This window comes from Nomascus leucogenys, chromosome 13 (assembly GCF_006542625.1).
Source record: "Nomascus leucogenys isolate Asia chromosome 13, Asia_NLE_v1, whole genome shotgun sequence".
Classification (NCBI taxonomy): domain Eukaryota; kingdom Metazoa; phylum Chordata; class Mammalia; order Primates; family Hylobatidae; genus Nomascus; species Nomascus leucogenys.
This window is the reverse complement of record NC_044393.1, coordinates 86,437,470-86,461,254: the sequence shown is the minus strand read 5'-3', so window position 1 is coordinate 86,461,254 and position 23,785 is coordinate 86,437,470. Positions and strand designations below refer to the sequence as shown.

Below are 23,785 nucleotides of genomic sequence, written 5' to 3'. Positions count from 1 at the left end.
GCCAGTAGATAACGTTTGATACATTCCCATTCTGTGCCAGTGCCTTAGACCTATGTGTCAATGACAGCCATTTGTCACTCATTCCTTGGCTTCACAAAGGGAAATAAAGAAATTCTCATAAGGAAGTAAATGTCCTAAATTAGATTATTTATGTTTAATGGAATAATTGAAAATATTTAATGGAATAATTGAAAACCTCCTGGTAATTTTATGAGGGAGTCATTTTCAAAAGTTCTATGTGAACGAATTTCAAAGCAGAGCCCTTCTATCTGTTCCTAGAGAAAAAAAAATTGTGATTTGCTCTTCTCACCAGTGCTTTGTGTAGGAAAGGATGGCAGAATGCTGAGTGAGGGAAGCCCATCAGGTTATTGAAATGCAGCCACGAGAATGTGTGTGTCTCTTTCCAGGACCATGAAACCTCCTTCCCCAGGGCTCTCTCAGCACAGAGGCTTTCCCCTCGGTGGTGCTTCCTAGATGGTGAGTTCTGCATTTCTTGCGGGTATTGTGGGAGTTGGGGAACTTGAAGAGCAAGGCATCAATTGATAGGGTGGGCTCTAGTTTTCCAAAAGATTATTCAGAAAGCCTTCATGTGACTTCACATGGCTGGTATTGGCATGCGGAACAATGTGAGCCTGCTGATATTGCACTGTCCTTTCCTGAAGTCATTTCCCTCAACACAGCTTGGTTAACTGTGGCTGAACTCAGCATCAAGTTGCTCATGCCGATGTTTTCATCAGCCCTCTTTTCTTAAAGCTTGACCGCCTGCCTTAAATTAATTCAGACCGGTAGCTGCATTCTATATGCATAGGATGGATACTAATTTCTATGTTATTTGCATCTTATGGAACATTCATATTATTTTTATGAGACCATTATTGCAGTATGATGTATACATTTCTGGAAAAAGGTGGAAAAATTCAGTTGCATTCAAATCTGCTCAGATTAGCATGACATATTGCATGCATAATAGGTTAGTTATCTTACGATTGTTTAATGAGTCCATTTTTTATCTCAAATATCTCTCTCCTAGATGCTGCCTAATACTACATTTCTATCCAATTACCCATATTGCAGTACCTTCTCACTTCTGTATATTCATGCTTACATACTACCGAATGTATCTACTACCCATTCTCTCTTTTGTTCATATGGATACATGATTTTCATTGTAGACCCGTTTTTTGTTTATCTAGGTGAGCATCCGAGAGGATATAAACGTGAATATGAGTATGACAGGATTTGTGAGTGTATGAGCAGGCATTAGGATGGCAGCAGCAGAGATCTATTAAGATTTAAGGACTGTCCAGTAGCCTAGCATGACTGGAATGTAAGGGTTTTAACTGGCATAGTGGAAGAGAAGGTTATAACTTTGGTGCCAGATCACAGGACACTTTGAATGCCATATGCATATTTTTCTAATGTTACGAAGATGGGCACTTGTGTCTATATGAGATCTAACCCACATAAATCATGATGCAGGTTTTTGTTAATGTCTCATCAGCTGCCTCGGAGAATTTTCCTCCAGCTTCTTTATTCCATGGCAATGAGAAACATAATAATTTGTCATTCCTGAATTTGCAGAGGAACAACTTATATTTCAGAAAATTATGAAAATATTTATGTTGTCATGTTCCATCTAAAGTCTTAGATAAAACTACAACTATTGTGGCTAACAGTCTTAGCCCAGATAGTAGTTTTACTCCATATTTTTATTAAAAAATCCTTTAAAAGGTAACTGCAGTCATGGTTTAAAAGAACAAAGTAAAGTGAATTTCTCCAAGGCAGATTTTATTCTATTCTTAGGTTTTAGAGAGTAGGGACGATGATTGGCTGGTTTCTTAGTTCTGTCCCCTTTGGAGAGAAACTACTCATTAAATGTTTGTGAATTTTAAATAAGTACTTGCATTTTGAGTTTTTCTTTCTTGTGCTTTTGTTTTGTAGAAAGTCTATTTATAATATTTGGGCTTTGTTAGATGGATTTAAGGGAGAAGCACATAATTCTTTTTTTTTTTTTTGAGACGGGGTCTTGCTGTGTTGCCCAGGCTGGAGTGCAGTGGCACGATCTCAGCTCACTGCAAACTCCGCCTCCCAGGTTTGCACCATTCTCCTGCCTCAGCCTCCCCAGTAGCTGGGACTACAGGCGCCCGCCACTGCGCCCTGCTAAGTTTTTGTACTTTTAGTAGAGATGGGGTTTCACTGTGTTAGCCAGGATGGTCTTGATATCCCGACCTCGTGACCCACCCACCTCGGCCTCCCAAAGTGCTGGGATTACAGGCGTGAGCCACCTCGCCCAGCCCATAATCCTTTTTTGGTTTGCTTTTTTTTTTTCTCTCTCTCTTTTGAGATGGGAGTCTGACTCTGTTGCCCAGGCTGCAGTGCAGTGGCATGATCATGGTTCACTGCAGCCTTGAATTCCTGGGTTCAGGCAATCCTCCCACCTCAGCCTCCCGAGTAGCTGGGACCACAGGGGCACACCACTATCCCCAGCTAATTAAAAAAATTGTTTTTGTAGAGATGAAGTCTTGCTTTGTTGCCCAGGCTGGTCTCAGACTCCTGGCTTCAAGCAGTTCTCCCACCTGAGCTTCCCAAAATGCAGCTGATAATTCATTCTAATATTAAGAATATTTAAAATAATTTCTAGAAACCCAAAATTTCTAATTTAGGTTTTTTTTTTCTCATGCCATAGATGCAGCTCAATCTATTTTAGAGAATGCTTAAATAATTTTTTTGCTGTTTTGGCTTCCTTCAGACATGGCTCAAAGGATGCAGGTTGAAAGTGAAATGATTCATTTAAGACCACATATGGTCCCCGGCCTGAATCTTCAAGCCATTTTCCAAAGTGGGAAGTCACTTCCCTGAGAAGTCTGTGTAACTGTAGCTTCCTGTAGCTTTATTTACTTAATAAATACATACCAATTCCTGACTTTAAGATCCTGTGCTAATTTCAGGAGGCAAAGAAGATTAAATGAAACAGATTTTTAAAGAGGCAGGTCTCTTAGTCTCATAGTTATCTGTGAAGATAGTCTGTATAAGAAGTTTTAAAAAATGTAAATGTGCATGGAGGCAGGGTCAATACGTTCTGTCTGGGGTTGGGAGGTTGGGACTGAGAAAGGTTTCACAGAAGCAGAAGCACTTGAGCTGGTTCTTTAAAGACAAGTAGGATTTAGATGGCAGAGGCAATGGGAAGGGCTTTCCAAGCCTTAGAATAGCAGTGGCAGAGGCATGGACATGCTGAGGTTTTCTTAATAGATTTAGGGTCTGGCGGCCGGGCGCGGTGGCTCACGCCTGTAATCCCAGCACTTTGGGAGGCCGAGGCAGGGGGATCACAAGGTCAGGAGATCGAGACCACAGTGAAACCCCTTCTCTACTAAAAATACGAAAAAATTAGCCAGGCGTGGTGGCGGGCACCTGTAGTCCCAGCTACTCGGAGAGGCTGAGGCAGGAGAATGGCGTGAACCTGGGAGGCGGAGCTTGCAGTGAGCCGAGACCGCGCCACTGCACTCCAGCCTGGGTGACAGAGCGAGACTCTGTCTCAAAAAAAAAAAAAAAAAAAAAAAAGGTTTAGGGTCTGGCCAGGAGACTAGCACGACTGCCATGTAGGGGTTTGACCGGCATAGTCGAAGAGAAGGTTATAAATGTGGTGCCAGATTACAGAACATTCTGAGTGCCATCTGCATTTTTTTTTTTCCCTTAGCAACTTCTGCTGATCGCTTTTATCGAATAGACAGATCTCAGGTAAGTTTTTTTCCAGCCTGCTTGTGAAAGTGAAAAATTCCCAAGTTAATGTACTTTATTGGTAGCTAATCTCATAAATTTTTCTTAACGAAAAACACGGAGACACAAATTTTGGAATGGTGTTCATAACCTAAGCTATGAACCTTTTATTTATCTTGACATGTTTTATGATTTATGGACTCAAGATGATGTGGCTTGATCTTGCAAATGAGCACAGAAAATAATGTAGACATTATCCCCAGCCTGTACTCCAAATTTTCATTCACAAATATATTTTTACTCCTTCTTAGCCGAATTTCATGTCTTTTTAAGCTCATTTCTGTTTAGCAAGTTTGAGACCCCAAGTGTATAACCAGATGTTCGCCGATCCCTAGAGGTCAGTGATGAGAAAAAAAAATGGTTTTGCCCAAGTTAAGAATTCCTCCCATTATGTGAATTCTCCTAGGAAAAAAATGTACAGTATTGAACCTAATGATAAAGTTGTTAACCAGGCTGCTTAGCTTTGACCAGATGATGGGGTAGAAGTCCACTTATCATACACTCCTGCTGGGCCAATGGTATGTGGGTGTCACTTCTCTAATAGTATTTGGGAAGGAGATGAGGCAAGACCATTTCTAGATATACCTAAAAATAAAATGCTGGTTAAGTGGAAATCCTGAACCAAGGGGATTCATCTCTCCCTGTCTCCCCCTGCCTGCCATAGTGCAGCTTTCAGGAGGATCACCAACTGATCAAGCTTCTGACAACACAGTGTGATCCTTTGACACGTTGCAGAATTTCATTATTCCTCGAGACCAAGAATAATTGTTTTGTTATTCTTCATGCAACAGACTTCTTGTTCTTCCTCAGGAACATTTGCACTTTGTGATGGAGATTTCCCAAGATGAGATTTTTATTCTGGACCCAGATATGGTGGTGTCACAGCCAGCGGGGACACCTCCGGGCATGCCTGACCTGGTGGTGGAGCAAGCCTCGGGGTGAGTGTGCTTTTCCTTGCCTGTGAGGCTGGCCTCAGGGTGACATCCATGTCTGGTTCGCCTTTGAACTTGACATTGTTCTAATGACATCAAATGATTTTGAAATATAGATTTTCTTGTTGTGTTTCCTTAGAGTGGTTATTATAAGTCTGTCTTATGAATGGCCCCGTAGAAACACAAAACCAGATTTGCACCATGTCCAAGCCTTCTTTCCCCATCACAGCAACACTTCCTAACAAACCTAGAAAGCACTAGTACTTGTGTTTGTGCTTATACATTTGTAGTAACTCTGTTATCTACATTAACAATTGGCACAGGTTGATTTGACAAATTTTCTCCTCTTCCTCTTCTTTGCTATTTCCAGGCTGCTGGAGACATGTAGATTATATAATAATAACTATGACATACCAAGCCCTTTTTAAGAGCTCTGTCCTGTGTCTCTCTTCTATTTCTACCACCGCTTCATAGTGACTTAATCATCTTAAGTGCTCTGTGCTTATTTTCTCATCTGTAAAATACAAATAACAATAATCCTCACTCAGAGAATTGTTTGGCGATTAAAAGAATTGATACAGGTAAAGCACTTAAAGTCATTCCTGGCATTTTTAAAACATGCATTAAATAGAATGTTATTACAATAATAATAATAATCATCATCATCATTCTAGTGACCTTGAAAATTTGGTACAATTATCCTTAATTCATAGATTAAAAAATTGAGACCTAAAGGGTTATGTTACTTGCCTAATATTTCACAGAAAATCAGTAGAAAAAATGAGATACAGTCCTGGGCTACCTGACGCCAGAGCCCATGCATTTGACTACCACCTTCCACCACCAAAATGTAATTAATATTTCTAAGTTATTTCAATAATTCAAAACTATTTAGAGAATTTTGTGTGCCAGGTCCTAGTGTAAGCACTTGGGGAATAACAGTACAAAAATAAAAACAGATAAGAATCTTTGTCCTTGTGAAATTTAGTGTTTTACTGGTCTCTGGGGCCTGCATTATTGAAATAAGAATTGCTCTAGAAACCATACACAATGTGCCCAAATAGTAAATGCACATCGTGTACACATACTCATACAGTATGAATAAACAGGCCACTAGGCTAGCACAACTGCAATGTCATCTTCATTCCTGTTTTCCCATTGTCACTTGATTTACTTTTCTTCACTTCTTTGGGTCACTGCTGCTATTTGTGAGTGGTTTCCCACTCTGCCAGGGGCAGTTGATGTTCAATATGTACCAAGTCTATGGGGAGACAAGAGAGGACTCCAGTGGCTGCATGGAACTGATAGAAAGCTGTTCTCAGGAAGCCAGAGCTGCGATGTCAGAGCATGGGGGAAGGCCGACAGGCACAAGGGGTAGCCTGATGCACCCCTGGGAGCCCCAAAAGTGGTGGGGAAGGCCACCTTCGCAGGGCACATCCATGCATCAGACCCATCAGTAGTGGGGAAAGCAGGTAGGATGTTTTGTCCTACTGCAGAAGCAGCAGGTGCTAGAGTCTGGGTGTCCTCCTACCCCACCTAACCTGAGCTCTGACTCTTGATCTAGCAAGGAAAAAGTCCATTCTGCCAAGTTTCCCTGGTCTTTGTTCACTTGGTCATTTTCTTTTTCTTTTCCTGTTTTTTTTTTTTTTTTTTTTTTTTTTTTTTGAGATGGAGTCTTGCTCTGTTGCCCAGGCTGGAGTGCAGTGGTGCGATCTTGGCTCACTGCAAGCTCCGCCTCCCAGGTTCACACCATTCTCCTGCCTCAGCCTCCCAGGTAGCTGGGACTACAGGTGCCCACCACCACGCCCAGCCAATTTTTTGTATGGTCGTTTTCTTCATGTCAAATAATGGCCAAAACGAATTGCTTTGGCCTGGCTAGACCTCTGTTAGCTCTGTCTCCAAAAATAAAGTAGCCTGAAAATCCACCAGGGCTTGAATCAGTGCCTTTCTTATTTCTCACCAGTTGCTTCCCCTGAACTAAACCAGGAACAGGGAAGCAGTGAAACAGGATGGGCTTTGTTATTTTCTAATCTGCACTTCTGCACTAGGTCTGTTACTTCTTATTCATGTCACATTTAAAATGACTTACTCTTGAAAATCAGTTTTCTCATCTGTAAAGGGAACAGAATCATGCAGATAGTTCATGATTGTTGAGATAAATGAATGAAATAATAAATGTGTAGTATCTGGTAAACACTCCATAAAGATGAATTTTGCTTCTCACATTTACTGGCAAGATTCATCTTCAGAAAGTGGAAACGAAGTCACATGGCTGACTTTGAATGCTTAACTGTCTGGTGCCCTTCTTTCTCTCAGGATCTCAGACTGGTGGAATCCTGCCCTGCGGAAACGCATGCTGAGTGACAGTGGGCTGGGGATGATAGCTCCCTATTATGAGGACTCAGATCTGAAAGATCTCAGCCACTCCCGCGTGCTACAGTAAGAGTTCTCTCGCTGTTCTTTTCCTCTGCGCTACTGTGATTGCTGGGAGAGGATGTACTGTGGGCTGTGCACCAGTGGGCAGGATTCCCTTTTTTTTTTTTTTTTATTATACTTTAGGTTTTAGGGTACATGTGCACAATGTGCAGGTTTGTTACATATGTATCCATGTGCCATGTTGATTTCCTGCACCCATTAACTCGTCATTTAGCATTAGGTATATCTCCTAATGCTGTCCCTCCCCCCTCCCCCAACCCCACAACAGTCCCCGGAGTGTGATGTTCCCCTTCCTGTGTCCATGAGTTCTCATTGTTCAATTCCCACCTATGAGTGAGAACATGCAGTGTTTGGTTTTTTGTCCTTGCAATAGTTTACTGAGAATGATGTTTTCCAGTTTCATTCATGTCCCTACAAAGGACATGAACTCATCATTTTTTATGGCTGCATGGTATTCCATGGTGTATATGTGCCACATTTTCTTAATCCAGTCTATCGTTGTTGGACATTTGGGTTGGTTCCAACTCTTTGCTATTGTGAATAGTGCTGCAATAAACATACGTGTGCATGTGTCTTTATAGCAGCATGATTTATAGTCCTTTGGGTATATACCCAGTAATGGGATGGCTGGGTCAAATGGTATTTCTACTTCTAGATCCCTGAGGAATCGCCACACTGACTTCCACAATGGTTGAACTAGTTTACAGTCCCACCAACAGTGTAAAAGTGTTCCTATTTCTCCACATCCTCTCCAGCACCTGTTGTTTCCTGATTTTTTTAATGATGGCCATTCTAACTGGTGTGAGATGGTATCTCACTGTGGCTTTGATTTGCATTTCTCTGATGGCCAGTGATGATGAGCATTTCTTCATGTGTTTTTTGGCTGCATAAATGTCTTTTGAGAAGTGTCTGTTCATGTCCTTTGCCCACTTTTTGATGGGGTTGTTTGCTTTTTTCTTGTAAATTTGTTTGAGCTCATTGTAGATTCTGGATATTAGCCCTTTGTCAGATGAGTAGGTTGCAAAAATTTTCTCCCATTTTGTAGGTTGCCTGTTCACTCTGATGGTAGTTTCTTTTGCTGTGCAGAAGCTCTTTAGTTTAATTAGATTCCATTTGTCAATTTTGGCTTTTGTTGCCATTGCTTTTGGTGTTTTAGACATGAAGTCCTTGACAAAAACAAGAAATGGAGAAAGGATTCCCTATTTAATAAATGGTGCTGGGAAAACTGGCTAGCCATATGTAGAAAGCTGAAACTGGATCCCTTCCTTACATCTTATACAAAAATTAATTCAAGATGGATTAAAGACTTAAATGTTAGACCTAAAACCATTAAAATCCTACAAGAAAACCTAGGCAATACCATTCAGGACATAGGCGTGGGCAAGGATTCTCTTTTCAATGGTACTCAGGCTGTCTCATGCAGGTGCTACTCTGTGTTTTTATTCCATGCACCTTGCTCACTTTTATCTACCCCAAACCATTCATGGAGCTCCACCTTCCATTTCTCTTGCTCCTGAGCCACCTTGAGCCCCTTGCACGTGGACCTCCACATACTTTAAACCTCATCAGTGTCTTCTTTACTGGAGTTTAGTGTTTATCAGACATCCCTGTTTGCCACATCATGAAGACATGCATGAGAGTGATCATGAGTAGCTTGAAAGTGACACGTGGTTTTTCATTTGTGAACACGTTACCTTGCTGTTTCATTGGTCCTCAGTCCTGAGCCTGTGCATGTGTGCTCTACCCAATATTGCCACGTGGGTTTGTTGGCTAAAGCTGGGTGCTGCCCATGTTGTGGTTGCAGTCTCTGTGGGTAAGCAGTACAGCATTTGTTTGTAGATCAGAACAGTACGTGTGCCTTCTTCTGAGGTCTGATCATGGTGAGAGTGTAGGATGCATGCTGAAGTTCCACAGCAGTGTTGATACCTTTGTGCTCGTGAATTCACCTTCCTATCATTTCCTCTGGTGACAGATACACTCACACGCACCTACTCTTTAATTTCAGGCCACTCAATCCCATCTCAGAGGTTATGCAAATCCAGTGTGTTCATGAAATTAGGCTGGTTTCCAGTTTACCTGGGGTCTTAATCAAATAGTGACAATGGCCTTGTAACCACACAGTCTTAGCCTTTTGATAGAATAACAAGATTACTAAAGATTCTTAGAAGCCTAGGGTTAACTAAAGAGGCAAAGAAAGTGCTTTGTTTCTGGAGGAAGACCAGAAGCAATTTCAATATTACAAAAGGGAAAAAAATGCGAAATTTGGAGCTAATTATTTCATTGGCAAAGTTTCGAGGCACACCCCCTGAGGGCAAAAGGAGACTTCATTTTAATTGCTTCTCTGTATTACCTCTTATTTTCTTGTGTGAAGAGGGGAAAGGAACAAAAATGAATTACTATAGAGTTTTCTTTTTAATTAAACTGTGTTGTTAGTTTCTGATGGCATTTTGATTGCTTACAATTCAGGATGTTTTTCCATTTCCTTTTTATACAGAATTGAGGCTTGCGAACCAGGGTGAGTCAGCCACCCAAGAATAGCTAAAAAAGTGGCCATTTATCTGTGGGCAGACTTATTGGAAAATTAGAGTTTTAATTAGCTACAGAAATAGAAATTAAGCCTAGACAAACCAGATGAGTATTTTAGTTGTACATGTATATAGTCTGTTTCCACAAAGCAGAATATGAGCTCAATCTAGTTTTCTAGGTCCTGATTTTTCTATATATAACATACTGATGTATGTATCATGATAAATAAAATAATTGAATATAAGATAGTAAATATTCTTCCCAAGGATCACAAATAAATTTACCACTTTATATAATAGCCAAGTTCTTAAAAGCAGATGTGAAAATCAACTCTTTCTGTTTGTTTGGGTTATATTATCCTTTTAGGGATGTCTCTTAATTTTTGGTTGATCTTCAATTTACAGCTATAAGTTTTTGCAGTCATTTATACTACTTTAGTTCTAAAATGCCCTGGAGTAGTAGACACTTTTGAAAAAAACCTGAAAAATTACTTTGAAAACAAGCAAACATTCACTCCCAACCTTTCAGCTTCTCCAGCTGAATCTCCAGACATTGTGGAACAAAGGCAAGTCATCTCTACTAGGCTCAGTCTGAATTCCTGTCTCATAAAAGACACAGCATAATAAAATTGTTGTGTTAAATCACTTAAAACAAAACTAAACTAGATGCCTTACCTCAACTTTTTAATTAATTCTTTAACTTTTAAAATTATTATGTCCATTTATTTCTTAGAATATCTTTTTATTGCCTTCAGACATCATCTCTGATACAAATAGGTATAATTGCAGTTGTGGAAATGTCTAATAATATTAGTAATAACTACTATTGATGGACTACTTCCCACTTGCTTTGTATCATAATTAAATGATCTTCTTTCAATAATTTTTAAATTTAGCTGTTGCTTAACAGATAAGTAAACTGAGGCTCCTAGAGGGTAAAATATTTCTCTTAGGTCACTTCAAATGGCAGGTGTGGTTTGACCTGAGGTCGGTTTGACTTCTGACTCTATGGTTTTTCCATTGTCCTACACTGTCTTCCCAAAGGGACCATACGAAGTTAGCACACCAGAGCCACAGAGGTTTACTCTGGTTTCTATTTCTTTTTTTTCTTTTTTTTTGAGATGGAGTCTCGCTCTGTCCCCCAGGCTAGAATGCAGTGGTGCGATCTCGGGTCACTGCAAGCTCCGCCTCCCAGGTTCACGCCATTCTCCTGCCTCAGCCTCTCCGAGTAGCTGGGACTACAGGCGCCCGCCACCACGCCCGGCTAATTTTTTGTATTTTTAGTAGAGACGGGGTTTCACCGTGGTCTCGATCTCCTGACCTCGTGATCCGCTCGCCTTGGCCTCCCAAAGTGCTGGGATTACAGGCTTGAGCCACCGCGCCCGGCCTCTATTTCTTTTTTACATTTGTAAAGTGAAAAATCCTACAATATAGGGGTACTATGCATGCACATTAAATATACAACTGCAAACTTACCCAGAAGTAAATATGGCTGAGAATTAATTTTTAAGCATTTTTTCTTTAAAAGAAGAGATTGAAACAAAATATAATGGTGGTAAACTTCAGTTTAAAATTATTAAATATATATAAACTATTCTAATCAAAATAAGCGTAAAAATTATATAGAAGGCCATCATGTACCAACCACCTTGATTTATTTATGTCATTGTTTTTCTATATTTGCATTATGTCTTTCTTTCAAGCCATAAACAACATAGAGTAGTGTAAAAAATATAGTTTTATGGTTTTGTTTTGTATCGTACAAGTTGGAGTCTCTCTAATTGGAAAATCTGTAATCTGAAATGCTCCAAAATCCAAAACTTAAAGTGCTGACATGATGCTCAAAGGAAGTGCTTATTGGAACATTTTGGATTTCAGATATTTGGATTTGGGATGCTCAGCTGGTAAGTATAATGCAAATATTCCAAAATCCTAAGAAAATAAAAAATCTGAGGCACTTCTGGTCCCAAGCATTTTGGCTAAGGGATACTCAACTTGTATTTTTGTTTTTGCCTATGTTATATAATGCATATATTTTGGAACTTGCCATTTCACTCGGCATTGTATTTTTGAAATTCATTCATATTGATATATGGGTTTTAAATAATTTTTGGTATAGAATATTGCATCATACATATGCTATAAATTATTTCTCTATTTCGATATTGATTTCTAATATTCTATTATTTTTTAAAATGCCACAAACATCCTGTGCCCTTCTGTGTTGCAGAATATATATGCAGTTTCAGCTTACTCGATATTGCAGAATTTACCTTCCCAGTTAGAGTATTGATGAATCAGTAACTGAAAAGGCCCTGAACACTTATTGTAATAATCTAGGTATGATCATCATCTGTTTCTTTAAGCTTTAAAGCCCCAGTCAACTTGGGGGATAGGAAGTGTTCAATTTTAAAATCCTGTTGACAGTGCTAAATAACTCACTGTATAAAAAGAAATCAAAAGAGAAAGTTTCAATTCTTAGAACTGAAAATACTACTTACCAGAGTTTTTGAGACACTGCTAACATGGTATTCATAGAACGATTTAGGACTGCAAATTCATTTATCAAGGGAAAAATGAGTGCGTGCAAATAAGCAAAGCATTCAATTTGATAAATTGGAAAAAGATTCCCAGTGTAAAGAAATGAGAGGGGAGAAAAATAATAAAGATAACAAGAGAAATCAATGACAGGGAGAAGAAAACAGACAGATGATGAACAGAAAATAAAATTTTTGGCTGGGCCCGGTGGCTCACGCCTGTAATCCCAGCACATTGGGAGGCTGAGGCAGGTGGATCACGAGGTCAGGAGATCGAGACCATCCTGGCTAACACGGTGAAACCCCGTCTCTACTAAAAATGCAAAAAATTAGCCGGGTGTGGTGGCGGGCGCCTGTAGTCCCAGCTACTCGGGATGCTGAGGCGGGAGAATGGCATGAACCCGGGAGGCAGAGCTTGCAGTGAGCCGAGATCGGGCCACTGCACTCCAGCCTGGGTGAGAGAGAGAGACTCCATCTCAAAAAAATAAAAAATAAAAATAAATAAAAAATTCTTTGAAAAGATAAATAAGACAAAATTCTGAGAAGTCTGATTTAAAAGAAAAAAGTACTGAAAATAGAAAGAAATATACCCCCAAGGCTTTCCCCATATCATTCTTCCTCCAAGGCACCCAGGGCATTTTTGTGCCAAGCGGCCCTTTCCCCTCCAAATTGCAACTGACCCGGCTCTGTTGGATCTTCTCAGCATTTTCCCATGGTTTTAAACTTTGAAGTAGTCCCTTAGATCCATCAACCTCCCTTTTTCTCAGGCAGCATGAGAGGCAATTAATATAAAGAGGATGAATTAGATTTCTATCATTACTGGAACTGGTTGCAATTATATTAAATGTTTCCATTTAGAAACATTATAATTTTAAAGGAAGATATACACATGCCTACTTATATGCAGGTCCTATAGGAAAGACTATAATTCCAAAGTAGGATACACAACGTGTATAGTGTTCAAAACCTGTGAACATAATAACAAATATTTAAGAACCAATTTTGAAATGAATTGGTGAGAAGTGGTTGACTGACATTTTTACTGCTGGGACCATAATGATTTTGTCTTTAAGTTAAAAAAAAAAGGTTTTCAATGCCCAAGGAAGTTCTATTTAAAATGACATGATTCTCGAAATGTATTTGCTCTTATCATTAATTGTACCACCACGATTGGTGACAAGACTATATTTCATCTGGCAGAAGATTAATAAGGAGGGAATTTACTTAAATTTTAGCAGACCAAATCTATTTGAGTTGTAAGGAAGAATTTTGCCACTTAAGGATCTATGAGATAAGAAAATAGGCATGGAATGAAAACTCTGATATATTCTTGTTAAGTTTTCTTTGAGAAAAGGACTGACTCACCTCTGAGTCAGATGGGTTAAGAGCAAGCAGGTAAAGGGGCTAGGAGACACTGCTTTTGTCTCTGAATCAGAGTAACCTTTTTCCGGCTCTTAGATTTTGTAGTTCGTAAGAAACCCCCAAATGACTGAAAGAGATGTTCTTTTTCTCAATGTCCCCAAGTCCTAGGCCTGAAAGAACTAAAATGGACTGTCACACAAATAGTATCTTGCCACTAGACTAAGACACAGGGGAAACAGTGTAGTGAACCACACTGAGGGCAGATATTCAATCCAGATAACTGTGTCTAGGCAGGTATCTGGTACCCGATCAGCTACACAGGGCTAATGGGTTTTTATGGTTGGCAGAGGATTTCTGTCGACAAGGAAAGATAATGCTATCAAATGCTTATCTACAATGTGTGAGGTCTGATTTGTGATTTCATTTGAATCCTAAGAAATAAGGTAAACGATTCAGTCAATCATGTATTGAACAAATCAATATTGGGCACCTTCAGTGACTGAAGTCAGGCACTGAAGATATACAACTAAAGAAGAAATAATTATTGCCCTTGAAGAGCTTATATTTAAAGGGGGAAATATTAGACCAATTATTACAGTTCCTACTAATAAGTGCTGTGCGGCATAAGAGTGTTCTGGAAACAAGAGGAAATATAATTTGCTGCTTTTTTTTAGATTTAACTTTTTTGACCCTAGAAAGGATGAATATTTAAAGAATTAATGAAAATGTCAGCCTCACAGAAAAAAAATAGGCTTATTAAGCGTTCTATGTGTATTTTCTTCATCTTTTACATATGAATAAGTATTTGTCCTTCCTCATTGTGTAAACCAGAAATGTCTCTCAAATAATGGAAAACAGTCAATGGTAGTTCAACATCTCCATATGCTATGTGTGCTTAAGGAAATTTGGACAACTGATAAATTATTTGGAGATATCAAGATATCTAATAATACTTTAAACTGAAAAACTGGCCTTTTTAGTATAGTCTGCAATTGCAATTCTGAATCACTATATCGAGAAGATAAAACCCAGAGACCTCCTGTGTTCTGAAAACTCAGATGTTCCAGGCTGATTATGGGAGAAATAACTTCATTCCCCTCTGGTCCTCAACTATTTTCTTTATTCAGTTTCTTCTGGGAACATTAGGTTATGGCCTGAGCCTAATAAAAAGGGTAATTGTGCTTATCGTGAAAGCTTCAGGTTCTCAACAGGAAGACAGACTATTGGACAGCGATTTTGATTTTGGAAATATTCTTTGAGCTTCACAATCAGATAAGTGGAGGAAAATTAATCTTCTTAGTGGGGCACAGGTTTTGCTGAAATATATCTTAGAGATGAAATCAGTGCTGTCAGGATAAAGATGGCTCCTGGCATCTGTTTCACTGAGATAGTTGGGTCCCGTTTCTACCTACCTTTGACATCCCCGATTACCTTCGTCTGGTCTCAATCTTGCTCACCCCGGATACTCATTCCAGCTGGAAAAATACAGGATAGCTGACATATGTCTTCCTTCTTTTTCTTCTTGACTTACCTCGAGTTTGAAATGAATTGGTGAATTACTCTATTTGGCAAGCACATAATAACACTCTATTCCTATGGGTGTGTGAAATATTTAATAAGAGATTTTCCTTTGTTATTTTTAGAATTGTTCCTCAATCATTTATGCATATGGAGGCCCTAAACCACTCGGAGGAAATGAATTTAAATTTACCTTTCCAAGTTCAGTTAGTGGAAGAGTTAGAACAGAATTCCCTGTGTACCACATCTTATTTTGACTGACATTGAAAGAAAAACAAACAAACAAACTTACTTTAATGTTAAATATCCATTTTATTTGAAATGATCCCAGGAAATTCTTGCCTTTCATTGCCATGAGTTCCAAGTTTTGCCAATGATTACAGCATGAGGAAGTATTAGTGTTAAGTGGCTCTCTTTTTACATTTGTAAAAGCTGGCAGCCATATTTATTCACACTTCAGGAATACTGTGAATGTGAGGCAGTATTGATTGGATCCCTCTTTAAAGCATGTGAGTTCCTTGGATGACCAAACTGTGCATTTCTCCCTCTGTCTCCATAGCACTTTGCACCATACCTAGAATGGTAGGCATTCAACAAGGCAGGCTTTTCGGATGAATAGAAGGATGTTCCATTCATAGAACATCCCATGATAGAAAAGGTGCTCTGTCAGACCAAAATAGATACATGTCTATTTATATTGCTCTACTAAACCCAGTACTTATCAAATTATAACAAAATAATAATGATAACAAAATAATATGTAAAATGTTGACCATTTTTGTTAGGCTGTGGATTCCATTTATATATTTCAAATTTGAATATAAGTATGCTTGATCCAGGGAATTCACAGATCAAAATAATAAAGACGCACTTGAATGCCTGACTTGGAGAAATGTTGGTATTTCACAAGCGAGAAAGTAAAAGGTAAGTGTGCGTGGGTATAGGAAGTTGTAGGCACTGTTGGTGAGCACAGTGGTAGGTAGAGTGGCAAGGAAGAATTGTTTCCCAGGCATTCACCTCCAAAATAACCTGTTAGTCCATTTGCTGCATTCTCCAACTTCCACCAACACTCTTGTTTTCTCAATGTATCTGCCTTAGGTGAATAATTTGATTAAACAGATCTAGAGTATGAAAGAGTGATCATTTTGAAATATTTTCAAAAAACTACTTGCCTGCGAATCTCAAGTTGCTGGGATGTGGAGCAATAGTCACTTACCATATTCAGCGTGGAGTTGAGGAATGTGAGAGGGATGTCATATTATCACTGGAAATGGTGGTGGTTAGGGAGTTATATCGGGCATGGGACTTCTTTGTGGTACTTCTGGGGCCCTCTGAACCCCCAACTCTAAGAAGATGAGAACAAGAGATATCTCAACACCATGCTAGCACTACTTATTTGGAATTCGGGGAGATAGAGACCACATTCTCGCCCCCCCCCTTTTTTTTTTAACTTTTCTGGATGATTGTGCCAGGCATCACCCATAAAAACAACAGTCCTCTAACAGTTTTCTCCAATACTCTGTGAGATGCTGGTCTTACTCCATGACTGCCTTAGAATCTCCTTAAAGGTGGGAATGAAATGTTATAAGTACCTCCCACGGCTCTTGGAATAGAGTTAAGTACATAGCAGTTCTTAATATCTAACACTGGAGTCACCGAATTATTCTCACAGTCTGTCGAGCCCATTTTAATTTCTTGCTTTCAATATTACTATGATTTATCTGCATTCATTATATTTTTTTCACAGAGCTCCTTGAACTGATCTATAACTGAGAAACTCTCTTGTCCTTAGACACATTAGAGTCAGGAGGAAGCAGACACTGTTTAGATTCTGTTCCCACCCTCTCCTGAGAAGGGTGGGGTGGGAGGAGATGTTGTCGGAAAGCTTCTGGGGTATGTTACAGTTATCTTCAGAGGTGCCAAATCAGCTTCCAACCCCGCCTAGTTTTGTCTTCCATTTTCTAAAACTGGGATCAGAAGTCCTTATTTGGATTTCCTAAAAATAAGTAGCTGTGGCTGAGCCCTTACTCAATTACCACAGGGAGATATTGCATATCCGGGATCACGAGAGAAGTGAGGTGCCTTGCTTATAAGCCCCACGTGCTAAGACTAAACGTGGCTCTCTTGTGACTTGCCTTCACAATCCAGAGCTCCCTCATGTTTCAACTTATGCTTAAAAAGAAAAAAAGAAGTCCACATTCACAAAATCCAGATGGATTATGTCTCAACAGAAGCTGTTGGCCAGGGTTCCCAGAGTCACTAGGATAAAGCCGGCAACTCGGCTTTTTCTAAAGGGTCCTTCCTCCTGGCTCCCCGGGTATGTCTCCATTGGCTAGATTTTAGAATAATGTGCCTTTTCTATTTCTTCACGCTTTTTTTTAGAAAGTGGGCTGGCAACTATATTGCAGAGACTGATTTCTAAAGGCAAGCCACCCATCCTTTATTGCTTCACAACTGTGCTGGGTTTAATTATTTCTTTTTTCATTTTGTCTACAGAATGCTAAAATGTGATGGCTACATCATCAGGATGAATAAGCTTGTGAAGTATTATTTTCTCCAACTTCATCTCTTTATTTTATCTATTTCTTTTCTGTGTCCACTGTCCACTTTTGCCCATTCTTCCTCAGTCTCTCTACTCGTAGTTTTCAAACTCCTTTGCCCTCATTTTGTTGCAGTTCTTGAAAGTTAACAGTAGGTGGCAGTAAAATTTTAAACTCGAAAGACATTCAGGCGACTCAGCAAACTGAGGAGGGTATATAGAAAGTATGGAATTGTAAATGCTGAAGGTAAAACTGTTTTTTTTTTAAATTAGTTTTTAAACTTTTTAATTGACTAATTGCATGTATTTATTGTGTACAACATGATTTTTTGAAGTACATATACATTGCTGAATGGCTAAACCTGGCTAATCAATGAATGCATTACATCACACAGTTATTTTTGTGGTGAGGACACTTAATATGCATTCTCTGTGCATTTTTTAAGAATATGTTATATCATCATTAACCAAAGTCACCATGTTGTACAATGGATCTCTTGAACTTAGTCTGCTGAACTGTAATTGTATGGCCTTTGACCAATATCTCCCCAACCTCAACAGTGCTATTTTCTAAAAGCCAAATATATCTAAATATAGGAATCTGTTTAAAAAAAACAACAAGATATTTCAAGCACAGCTCACATGGGGGTCATCAAGGCATGTATTTGGGTAGGCGAGTCTTAAAGACTGGGAAATTATGATAATAAAGGGAATTGGTAGAAATTTGTATCAAATGAGGAACTCACCAAGCAGCCTTTATTATTTACATGCTGGAAATTATTTCCTTCCCTCCACACAAATGCTCATCTCTGTCTTCTTCTATTTTGCTCTTTCTGCACCCCTTCCCTCTGTTGGTCGTGAATGTTACCTTTGAGGCTGCTTGGCATTCCCTGAATGGGTTTGTGACCACTTGAATAGAGAATGTGTTTGTCTTTCTCTCATTTCAATGCCACTCTGTGTGTTTGCTGTAACTTTCATCTCTCACTCTCATTCTCGCCTGCTCTCTTTTACTGTCTGTGCTTTGTTCACTGTTTTAAGAGAAATATTCATAATTAGAAGGACCAAAAGCAAACAAAGAGAGGATTATGTAGTCGATGGAGATTTGCAGTGCTGTGGGATTTCGGGTCCTATTTTACCTAATTAGAGATGCTTCGGGGCTAGAGTGATAATGGTGAAGATGTCACATAGATCCATGGTCTCGTTCTTTCTCCCTTGGGTCCTCCAAATGATGTCATAGGCCTGGCAAACTAGTTCTCCAGGATAGGCAATGCACCCTTGAGAGCTGCTAATCTGCAGCCATGCTTTCACAGCACAGTAAATCATACCTTTGCTCACTTGATTTGAATGAAGATTCTTGTCTACCAACGGTTTTAGGAAATAGATGGAATTTGTGTAGCATCACCACTTCACGGTAAAACAGAAGAAAAACAAAGATGATGATTCTGCAGTTGTGATGCAGACCCTTGAAATGTGCCTGGAGAGAAATCAGTTTTCATTTGAGACGACATAGGAGTGTAACAGAGGACAAGCATCATGGCTCAAGAAGCAGGGAGGAAAGTCGAACCTGGGGAATGCTGACCAGGCGTGAACATTCTTACATGTTCACCATAGGAAAAAGGTGTGAGCACATGATGGGAGGCTGTTCTATCCAGGAAAGGCTGGATTCCACCCAACTGTGACAAAGGTAAATGAGAAAGTCCAGGAAACTCTCAGGGCTGTGGTCAGGAGGGGGGGAAAGAAATACAAGTAAATGACTGAAACGAGAGAGACAGAACATTCAGAGCTGATATAAAGAGCTTCTCTTTCTCTTCCTGAGTAGGATGGATGATCACCTGATGTTTACAGAAAGTGGTCTTTTTGCTGTGGTTCTCATCCCCAAAGCTAGACAGTAAAGAGGAAAGACAGGCATGAAAGGGAAATTGAATGAAATACGCATATAGTGAGTTGTTTTCACTGTGTGGACATATGTGTGCTGCTTTGTTCCCCAACAAGAACTTCACAATAAGGAGTGGTGTTCTTATTTGTAGCGTGCTGTGTAGGGTGTAGAAGGAGCACGATGTCTAGCTTGCCCAGCATTCCCGCTTTGTTTCCTATCGTTACTGCAGGATGGTAACCGGAAAATGAACAGGCCTTGGCTATTTCAGTCAGGCCTGTGAATTGGATGAGTATCTCCCACCTCTTCTACTCCATCCACAGTCTGTGGTCCTGGGGAATCCCACTGCTGAGTGTTTTCAGAATATGAATCTATGCTCTTGTGCCTATTTAAACTCCGCTGTCACACCTGTCCTGCATGTTTGTCTTAAGCCCATCTCTATGTGGTGGACCCATCCCTTGGCCAACTCCCTACCAGGTGATGTTTAGCAGCGCTGAGTAGAAGATATATATGTTGGGGACACTGGGAATAGAGATAGACATTCATTTGTAGATGTTTCTTTACAGAAAGTAAGAGTTCCATGTAGATACATCCCCAATAGTTATCTAATCTATCCTCTGTTCTTTAGGTAAGACTAATGGATAATCTATTGACATCCTATCTCCAAAGAAGGAAATGATGTAGCCATTCTGAGGAAGGGCCAAGTAGGGAGGCCATGGGCGCTTTTGAGTTAAAGCCATGAGATGGAAAAAAAAAAAAAAGCAAAATATGCACAGAGTCTAAAAAAAATAAAAAGAAAGAAAACTGGGCAGTGTTATTCAAACAAAAAGGATATTGTGTTAGGATCAGCTTGTAAGTTTTGATCATTTCATGGAGCTTACCAAGAAAATGCATATATCTAAAACCTATTGTAAAGTATATTATACCAGATATAAAGACTGAAATAGTCGTGACACCCATTATTTCATTTCCAGGTTTATTGACTAAAAACGATAAAACATCATAAGAGGTGCAATACTTTATAAAGACCTTTGCCTTCCCAAATATAATACTCATTTGCTTTTATGTATTGCTCTTTGCTGGTAGAAAACTGGGCACATTTTTCAGTGCCCTTAAGCCTTGTAATCGATCTACTAGAAAGATAAAAGGCTTTGAAGGAAAATTTTTGGATTGAAGGCAATCTAAAAAAAGTATCTTTGAGTTTCTTAGAGATGCTGGAGTTTAGATAGAGTGCTGTCTATAATGCAGCAGCCACTAGCCAATATGTGCTGAATGTCTTGTTCCCTGATTTGTGATATCTCTATATATTAATCTAATAAAATGATTCATTCCAAGATAGTGTAGCTGTGTTTAGTTGGGTAATTTCATATATTCAGACTGCCATGACAACACCCCTTTCCAGAGAAACAAACTTACTTCTTTGGGAACCTGGAGACATGTCTGAAGCTGACTGCCTCAACACAGATTTCTGTTTTGTCTTGTTTTGTTTTTTGTTTGTTTGTTTGTTTTTTTGAAGTTTGTGACTTTAAAAATTCAAGGGACTTTTGCTTTTGGATCCACAATATGACTGTGCTGGTTTCAGTATGAAAATATTTTAATTTTTACCAGTTAAATTACATAATATTCTATCTAAAATAGCATTTCATTTTCCCAGAGCTTCCCTTTTTTTCAAGTTTCTCTGTGTATCCTAGTTTGAAAAGTTGTCTTTATTTTAGAGACAATATGGATATTCTCATAAGTAGGGTTAATATTAGGAAGGGTACTTTCACCAGCAAATATTCAGATCAAGATTCATGGAAGAGTAAATTCAAAGTAAAAAAAATATATATATGCATATATATAAAGATATGTATATAATTAAAAATATGTAACTATATATTATTTTAATTTTTGATTTTCTCGAGACAGAGTTTCACTCTTGTTGTCCAGGCAGGAGTGCAATGGTGCAATCTTGGCTTACTGCAACCTCCGCCTCCTGGGTTCAAGTGATTCTCCTGCCTTAGCCTCCAAGTAGCTGGGATTACAGGCGTGAGCCACCATGCCCAGCTAATTTTTGTATTTTTTTTTTAGTAGAGACAGGGTTTCACCATGTTGGCCAGGCTGGTGTCAAACTCCTGATCTCAGGTGATCCGCCCACCTTGGCCTGCCAAAGTGCTGGGATTACAGGGGTGAGCCATCGTGCCCAGGTATTATTCTAGTTCTTTAAAAATAATTTTAAAATTGACATAAAATTATTATGTATTATATACAACATGATGTTGGGAAGTATATGTAACCGTTACTTATGTAGCCAATTAACATGTGCATTACCACACATAGTTATAAATTTTGTTGTGAGAGTACTTAGCATCTACTCTCTTAGCATTTTTTAAGAATGCAGTGTATCATCCTTAACTATAGTCAGCATGCTGTACAATAGATCTCCTGAACTTATTCTTCCTAACTGTAACTTTGTCTACTTTGATGAGCATCTCTCCCATCTCCCTCACCCCCAAATGCCCCAGCCTCTGGTAACCTCTGTTCTACTCTCTACTACTGTGAAATCAACATTTTAGATTCCACATAAGTGAGATCATGCAGTATTTGTCTTTCTCTACCTGGCTTATTTAGCTTAACATAATATCCTTCAGGTTCATTCATGTTGTTGCGAATGACAGGATTTCCTTTTTTTATGGCTGACTAGTATTTCATTGTGTATATATACCACATTTTCTTTATCCATTTGTACGTTGATGGACACTTAGGTTGATTCCATATCTTGGCTATTGGTAATTGTGCTGTAATAAATGTGGGAATGCAGCTATTTTTTCAGCATGCTGGTTTCACATTCTTTTAATACTTACTTTTAATATTTACCTTATGATTGCTGAATCATATGGTAGTTCTATTTTTGTTTTGTTTTTTGAGGAAACTTCATTTTATGTAGGTTGTTTCTTTGCTCTGGTGATTGTTTCCATTGCTGTGTAGAAGCTTTTGAATTTGAGGCAATCCCGTTTCTCTATTTTTGCTTTCGTTGCCTGTACTTTTGAGGTCATGTCCAAAATAATCATTGCCCAGACCGATGTCTTGGAGCTTTTCTGTTTTCTTCTAGCAGTTTCATGGTTTGGGGACTTATATTTTATAAGTCTTTAATCCACTTTGAGTTGATTTTTGCACATGGTGTGTGGTAAGAGTCCAATTATATTCTTCTGCATTTAGATATCTGCTTTTCCCAACACTATTTATTGAAAGGACTGTCCTTTCCTTATTATGTATTCTTGGAGCTTTTGTTGAAAATCTGTTGGCTGTAAACATGTAGATTTATTTTCCGGCTCTCTGTCCCGTTCCATTGTTCTATTTGTCTGTTTTTATGCCAGTGTTGTGCTGATTTGGTTACTATAGCTTTGTAAAATATTTTGAAGTTAGGTAGTGTGATGGCTCCAGCTTTGTTCTTTTGCTCTAGATTGCTTTGGCTATTCAGGGTCTTTTGTGGTTTCATACACATTTTAGGATTGTTTCTACTAATCTGTGAAGAATGTCTTTGGTATTTTGATAGGAATTACATAGAATCTCTAGATTGCTTAAAATATGAATATTTTAGCAATATTAATTATTTTAATTCATGAGAAAGAGATGCCTTTCCCTTTATTTGTATCATTTTCATTTATTTGTGTCTTTCCATTTATATCTCTCTTCCTCCCTCCCTTCCTCCCTCCCTCCCTCCCTTCCTTCCCTCCCTCCCCCTTCTCTCCCTCCCTTCTTCCTTTCCCCTTCCCTCCCTCCCTCACTCCTTCCCTCCCTCTCTCTCTCCTTCCCTCCTTCCTTCCCTCCATTTCTAAATTACACGAAGATTTATTAATCATTTTTATCTGCTTTATGCCATCATCTTTTTTAGTGTGTTCTTTGCCTATGTTTTGTGTTCTCCTCTGGTATTTTTGCATAGATGTCATGCTGGTTCTTTTCCATTATTACTCGTAATATTTGCATTGGGTGAGTTTTTTTTTTTTTCTTTTTTTGGAGCTTCTAGTTTTGGATGGATAATTGGGCTTAGTGATTTGGTGTGTTGCTCTTAAGTTTGACTTTGTCTCTGTTGTCTTCAAACTTTTGCTTAGCAGCACCCTCTTGTAGGTTTGGGTCTGCTTCTGGCTAGCAGAACACCCTGCCTCAAAGTGGAAGGCTTTCTGCTGTAGGTTTTGTTGTGTATAAAGTAGTTTGTATCTCTTTAGCTGACTAAAATCAAAATTATCTATTTCCCTAAAACTTAGCTCTATTTTACTGTACTTGGTAGCTCTTCTTCATGTATGATGGTT

General features: G+C 39.0%; 1 protein-coding gene across 1 annotated transcript in view; it reads left to right on the top strand.

Annotated features, from left to right (window-relative positions):
* DGKI (diacylglycerol kinase iota) overlaps positions 1-23,785 on the top strand; it is a 460,711-nt gene that overhangs the window by 386,504 nt on the left and 50,422 nt on the right. The window contains exons 24-27 of the mRNA XM_030825779.1: positions 408-477; positions 3,695-3,735; positions 4,585-4,712; positions 7,023-7,145. Of these exons, the coding sequence (XP_030681639.1) occupies positions 408-477; positions 3,695-3,735; positions 4,585-4,712; positions 7,023-7,145 (362 nt within the window). The remainder of the gene's footprint in view (positions 1-407; positions 478-3,694; positions 3,736-4,584; positions 4,713-7,022; positions 7,146-23,785) is intronic.